Below are 7180 nucleotides of genomic sequence, written 5' to 3' on the forward strand. Positions count from 1 at the left end.
AAATACGCTTATGCCAAATCCAGGCCCTTCCCGCCTTCTCCGCCTTACTGTTTTCTCCTCATTTCCTATCACAGCCCTCTCTCCCCCTTCTACAGAGCAGGCACTTCCATTAGAACAAGACTTAACATGACGGCTTTCCCTGTGTCCTGGTAAGAGCACAGTTGCCTTCCTTTATCCCACAATTAGAGTCCCGAGAAGCAGCTGTGTCTTGTTAACCCCTCATTAGGGCAGCTTTCCTATGTCTGCCTTAGGTATACGGCCCCTTTTAGCCTAATATCTGAGCCCCTCACAATCTTTAGCCTCAGAACACCCCTTCGAGGTACGGAAGTGCTGTTGTCTGCACTTTATAGATGGGGAAACTGAGGCCCCGATCTGCAGAGGTGTTTAGGCACTTGATCCTATTTAAATCTGTGAGAGTTAGGCACTTAAATATGTTTGAGGATCTGGGCCAGAGAGATTAAGTGACCTGCCCACGGTCGCGCAGGAAATGCGTGGGAAAGCAGGCAGCTGAATCTAGGTTTCTGAAGTTCCAGGCAAGCCCCCTATCCCTTGGGCCGTCTTCCCTTTCCTACATCTGTAGGAATTTAGCTTGTGAAACAGAGGCACGGTACCACTGGCACAGTAGAAGCCCAATAATGCCATTTGGGAAGCCAGGCACAAACCACTGAAGGAGGGTTTATACTGGTAATGCCAGCGAGGTGCTTTCCAAACACTACGAAGGACAGTCCCGTCTCTGAGCAGCTCACCGTCGAAGGACAGACCAGTAGACAAAGGTTAGGGGACAGGCACTAAAGAAGGCAATTTATTATATACAAGTCAACTCATTTCCCTGTAAGCAGCACAGCAGAAACGGGTCATAAAGAGGGACTTAAGGGAAAACAATTGTATGGACCATATTTCCACAGCGAACACGAGTGGAGACAAAAAATGAAACGTGTGCGCCCTCGTCATAAAAATATAAACACAAGTTGCATCCCTCTGACATTTTTAAAGGCAGATTAACTCCATGAGTATGAGATTAGCTGTAATAAGGGATTTACTTACCAGGACGTCTGTGTGGATCAGCTGCAGGATAAATTATAATAAAACCACGCTCACTCCTGCAAGCTACAGCGAGCTCCCTTTCTGAGCCGCCTGCTAGGTTTATAGCACCAGGAAATGAAAAAGAAAACCTGACCATAAACTTTCAAAGTGGATCAGGAAGAGCAATATGTAAGCAGCCCTAGAGTAAATCACACGCTGATGTTAGTTTTACTGCTTAGCTGTAATACAATAGTCTTGATGTTTATGGATTGCTCGCCGCGATCCACTCTGAAAGTTTACAGGACTCTCCTTTTCATTTCCTGCTGCTTCAAAAAAAAAAAAAAGAGTTGAAATTTCATCAAGCGCTTCAGTGGCGTTTGCAAAGGAGATCGCGGTTAATCCAGTGGGAGTTGCACAGGGTCATAAAATTATGTCACAGCTAGTAAAGTCCAGGTAGTAAATAACATTATAATGGTGGCTCTAAATTCTAGGAGCTAATCAGCACTCAGCAGTGAGGGGGATGAAAGGTTTTAAAATACCACATGTGTGTCTCTCTCTGCTACCCAGAAACGAGATATTAGAGGGCACATAACAGCACCTGTAGCAGTGCACTTAAATCCAACTACAGTTCCTACCCAGACATTACTCACAGACTCAGAGGCATGGTTTCCCCAAAGAGTTGCACAGATTTACCCATGCAGGTGAGTGCCGATCGCATCAGCATTCTCAGATACTGTTTTCCCCTTCCCACACCACTCCCGTCACCCTGCCCACTCCCCAATCCAGGTGGGAGTGGGAGGGAATTGGAGGCAGCTGCTAACACAGGAACTACAGAAACCAAGGGGTCCAGAGGGTAGTGTGGATGCACTGAGCTTCGGCACGAATGCTTCAAGATCTGCAGAACTTGGGGCATCCACAGTTTTGCAGGGCCAGATTCACCTCCCCAAAACAAGATTATAAGGAAACTAAATCTGTAGGTTCCACAGAAAGGATGATTTAGCCATGAGCAAAGACAGGAGGGTTTGGCCAAAAGTCTGTTTCAAACCCACAAGGGAGCTGAACCTCAGAACAGAGGTTACCCTGATTTCTTCACCTTGCCCTGTTGCAGTGGTCTGAATACACCACTGTCTCACCAGCTTCCATACTCCTGAAGCAGGACAGGCTGGGCAGACCCAGAAACATCGGCCTTGAATTTTCAGTTTTAACACAGAGTTTCAAGCTTTATCCCTGAACTCCCTGACATGTGAGAGTCCAGTGATGCTACCTCCACACCGTCCATGGCTTAGTCTCCTTCAGGAAGGACGAAGGGTTAAAGAGTATTTGTAAAGGTGACAACAGCATCAAGGTTGCTTGTCCTGAAATTAGACCTCACCAGCTTTGTTGTGCTTTGCAGGTGCATTGACACAAGCACCGGACCAGCTGCTCCGTTCTGCCTGGGCCCTGCACTCCAGCAGAAACAGGCTTCAGGACACCACAGCTCACAAGAATAGGGCCAGCAGGCAGGGGCGCTTGGAGGATGTGCCAGGGTTTACCCACATCACCGGCATGTCTGCAAACCAAACAGCACTCTGGAGTTTTTGTGGGTTAGTCACCCTGCTGAGAAATAGATTTTTTTTTTAAAAAAACCACCTTGGTTTGAAAGCAGACACAAAAATAAAAAACCCGCACGGGGAAGGAACTTTTAAATATCAAGATAAAGTTTTGTGGAGGGCGTTTAGACTTTGAGCCAATCAACTTGAGAGCAGCCCTTCAGTAAAAACTGGGGCCCCAAATCTGCAGACACTGATGCTGGCGCTGAATGATGTGTGATGAGTGATGCTTCAACGATAATAATGCATAAGGCATCACTGGGGCTACTGACGGGTGGAAAGTTAAGCGCAGGCTTAAGCGTTTGCCGGATCGGTGCCTAACTCCAGAGAGAGAATGCAAGGTAGTAAACAGCTTTGAGCCCACAGCGGCTGAAAGTCTATTAGCTATCACACCACCACCACTGTCACTAACAAGCCATTCATTAGCTAGTCTTGTGTATTATGGATGGCACCGAGGCATCCCTGAGTTATGCAGGAGCGTGTACCTTTAATATCGGAAAATGGACATTACTGGATGAAGCTCTCAGTACGTTCTTGGCGTCTCATTTCTGATCTCGATTTTAAATAAACTCTCCTGGTTGTTGCCGGCACAGGGGCCCGAGGACAGCAACAGTGAGGTTCGGTGCCCGGAGTGCTTCACGCCAATAAACATACCGGGGTGGAGAAACAATCAAAGTTTATTTGAGATCTCAAAGTGGTGCAAGGAGACAGGCAAGTCTCAAATTCGAGCACACCAGCAAAAACAGTTTCTCTCTTCTTTATACATTTTACAACTAAGCCCCCCATCTCTACCACCCCCCTCTACTCCCCCTCCCCTCTCTACCGAAGGCATGTTTATACATTTAAGCAACTAAATCATTCTAGGGCTATAAATCTAGCTTGTTAGTAACTTCTCCCTAAACAGTTATTTGGTCCTGTTTACCCTTAGTTTATTACCCCTTCCCCAGCTAGAAACATGCAAACCTCATCATTATTGTGTGGTACCTGGCATGAGCAAGGTTGTAATTGCTAACTGGCTATTTACACATTCCAATTCCTGTCCTTGGTTGTTAAGGCCGATCAGAGTTAAACATGGAAGGACAGAGTTTAAACATGGAAGAACTCTGGCTCAGGCAGGCATAGTAACCCCAACATGGTGATGCACTTTGCAAACACAGAAACAGCCTGCGCGCCTAAGTAACTGGAATCCTCCTTACGTACAGGAAGGCCCGACCCCCGTACAGACTGTTAAGACGCAGCAAGTTTGATACAGAAGTATGTGACATGCAATTAATCTCCATTCATAGCCTGCTATACTTGTCAGCAAACAAAGGCTCTGCTTTCGAAGGAGATCTGAAGACTTCAATTAAAAACAGTCAGCTAACAAGAAAATAATCTAAGTTAAAGGGAGGTGGCAGGTGCCAAAATGAGTTGTTTACAAAAGTGTCAGCTCTGAACAATAAAGAGCTGCACATCAAAAATGCAAAGGGGGGTGAACTTCACTGCAGCCTCATGATTAAAAATAAAGAACAGGAAATTCACATGTACAGCTGGGGGAAGACACACAGCATTTGAAAGCGAGCTTTCTCTCTCAAATGTGACCGATCTCAGCGCTGAAAGCTTTGCATGTCCCAGAAGCGGAGAAAGTCAGTACTCCTAGCTACTACTGGAATGGAGAGGTACGGGCTACCGCAGGTTTTGCTCAGAAGGGGTCCAGCACTGGAAGTGTACTGTAGTGAGCATGGCAGGGGAGGCCTGTTAGCAGTGCTGTGGATTAAAGAGACAGTATCAAAATGTCTCTGTGTGTGTGTGTGTGCGCGGGAACTTGAGGTGTATCAAAATGTCTGGTGTGTGTGTGTGTGTGTGTGTGTGTGTGTGTGTGTGTGTGTGTGTGTGTGTGTGTGTGTGTGTGTGTGTGTGTGAACTAGAGGTGCAGCCGCACCCCCCTGGCTTGCAGTGGTTTCTATTATATACAATTTGGTTCAATGGCTCTCAGCGCCCCCACTATACAAATTGTTCCAGCCCCGCCCGGTCACAGCATAACAGGGGAGAGAAATCGGGAATTAAAAGGGATTGTTATACCATACAAGTTGGCCGCGGAACTCAGGAACGGGTGTAAAAATCGGAAACAGCTCTTAATTGCCTTTAAAAAAATAAATCCTCCGATTTCAAGTTAAGTGCGCAGGCCCCAAACAACTGGGGTGAGCTAAGTCAGGAATAAGGTGCATTAGGCATAGCTAAGCATGGAAGCAACCTAGATCCATCCCCGGCGCTGAAACGGACACCTGTAGACGTGGGAAATTTTCCCAGAGCCTTTAGTCACCATATTACAGTATCAACATTATAAGAGAGTTATCACTAATATTGGTAAGGGTCTGTGAGGAGCTAACCAGGTCACGTTTGTAGTGTGTTTAGGGATCTGCAGATAAAACGGGCTAGTATTATAACTGCTCAGTCTATGCATCGGTTTTAATAAACGCAAGAATAAGAGTCCCTTGACATTTGTGGAGAAATAAAGGGAAACAGATTTAAAAACTACCCACACACGTCATGCTGCCGCAGTTATGCGTCTAACAAGGTCAAGGCTACCAGCTGCATCCCCCGGTAGATTCGTCAGTTAGGATACTTAGCAGTAGGAAGTTTAGCACTGTGTTCGTAACCAGAGGCAGAAATTAAAGCTGGTGCAATTTTCACAGTCTCCTGGGAGGACTGGAAGCCCACTGTTTCCATTAAAGTTGCTTATTAAAACTGGGAATTTGTCCCAACAGGGCAATCTTGTTCATTGCCCCCTAATATTGCCACGTGCCAAACGGGCTCAACTCCACTGCACTAAGATGCCGTCACATGCCGAAGTTGCATCCAAACCTGTCTGCATGATACTTTGGGGGCAGCTTCACCCCCCATCGGAACATCAATGCTCCACCAATGCCATTACCCTCCAAAACTAGCCCGCCCAATACGTAACAGTAACATCCATCTCCTATATGGTGTTTTTCCATCGGTAGATCTCAGAACACTTTACAAAGGAGGTCGGTGTCACGATCTTCATTTTACAGATGGGGAAACTGAGGCACGGAGCCGTGACGTGACTTGCCCAAGGTCACCCAGTAGGTCAGTGGCAGAGCTAGAGTCTTACTCCAGTGCTCCATCCTCTAGGCCACATTCTCATCCCCCTTTCTGACATGGAATCATTCCGAGGCACACTAAGATAATCCCAGAAGCACCAGGTCAGGTCAGGTCAGGCCACGTTCCCCTCAACATCCTCGGCTGGAAGGGGGAGAGGCTTATGCAAGCTGCTGGCCTGGAACCGCTCCCCTCCTCAGAAGGAGAAGCCCCTACTCCAACCTACCCAACCGTCTCCTCCTGGAGCCACTTAGCAAACAACTTTAGCAAATTCCCCTCATTTAGCCGAGAGACGGGGCAGGGGGAATTGGGTTACCTTCAAGGAGCCTCTGAATCTCCTCGGGGATGATGGGAGGCATCTGCATCGGGAAGAAAGAAGGGAAGAGTCCCAAGAGCAGATCTCCAGAGGCTGCTTCTGCGTCTGTCCCTGAAGTGCAGAGGCTGACTGATCCAGTGAGAGAGGAAGCAGGGAGGGTGGGGCCTGCCCTGCACTGTAGAGGGAGAGGGACTACCTCAGGTGCTTCCTGTTTCACCTACCCCAGGATTGCAGCCTGCAAACACCTGCATGATGTTGCAGCAATAGAAATGCACTTGCAAATTCAATGCAAGCCCCTGGCCTTGCACCCTAGTCCGGGAGAGCTCTGGGGTGGTTTACCATGCAGCCTCTTGCATAGAGAGAACACTGGGCTGGGGGGGGGTGTACTCTGCATTGTCATTTAGCCTCCTATGTCTGCCCCTTGCATACGGGAGCCCGGGGTGGTGTGTGTTACAGTGCAAACCAGACTATCCTTCCTGCAGCTTGCAGGGGGAGAGAACTGAACGCCGCTGCACTGTAGTGCAGCCTCCCCTGTCCCTGCAGAGGGAGGAAGTGTATTCTGCCTCGTTGCAGTGTTCCGCCCGCCCACTTCCAGGATCCCAACAGGTGCAACGCACTTTCCTGTTCCTATGGCTTGAACTAGTTTGCATGCTCCAATCTGCGTCCTGCCAAACCAGCGTTATTCACTACCATTCCTGCATTTCCACAGTCTCATAACCAAAGTGGCCACTGGATTAGATTTGGTCGCAATCCTACATCTCTTCTGAAACATGAACTGGCCTAGGCTGACTGTAGGGATCCCTCCGGTGTCTGTACAGAATTATTCTTAACTTGCATGAACTTTCAGGCTACACGCGTGGACCAGAAAATCAATCTTTCCCTGATTTATAAGCACAAGTGGTCCCATTGACTTGACTCACACAGGTTAGGTTAACCACGTGGATCCGGCCCAAACTCTGTGCAGGGTTTTGATACCCTTCAGTCTGAAAGGCACTGGAGAAACATAACTTTGCTAGTGTGAAGCTGTCTGGAATGGGTCATGAATGTGGGTGCCAGCCTCAGGGCAAACCAGGGAACCCACCCAGGTCATGGAGGCTGGGGGAGGTTAAGCCCCTCCAAACGTCGGCTAAGTCTCCGCCCTGGGGCCAGG

General features: G+C 48.1%; 1 protein-coding gene across 4 annotated transcripts in view; it reads right to left on the reverse strand.

Annotated features, from left to right (window-relative positions):
- The window catches only part of SKAP1 (src kinase associated phosphoprotein 1), a 232077-nt gene extending 225684 nt beyond the window's left edge, over nt 1-6393 (reverse strand). For 2 of the 4 annotated variants that reach the window (XM_005301890.4, XM_065577994.1), the window contains exon 1: nt 6031-6393. In XM_005301890.4, the coding sequence (XP_005301947.2) occupies nt 6031-6079 (49 nt within the window). In that variant the 5' untranslated portion in view covers nt 6080-6393. Of the gene's footprint in view, nt 1-1044; nt 1363-6030 lie in introns of those variants that run through there. The other 2 variants (XM_042844521.2, XM_065577993.1) reach the window with 2 other exon arrangements.
- Nucleotides 6394-7180: the final 787 nt, after the last annotated feature.

This window comes from Chrysemys picta, chromosome 24 (genome assembly GCF_011386835.1).
Source record: "Chrysemys picta bellii isolate R12L10 chromosome 24, ASM1138683v2, whole genome shotgun sequence".
Lineage (NCBI taxonomy): Eukaryota > Metazoa > Chordata > Testudines > Emydidae > Chrysemys > Chrysemys picta.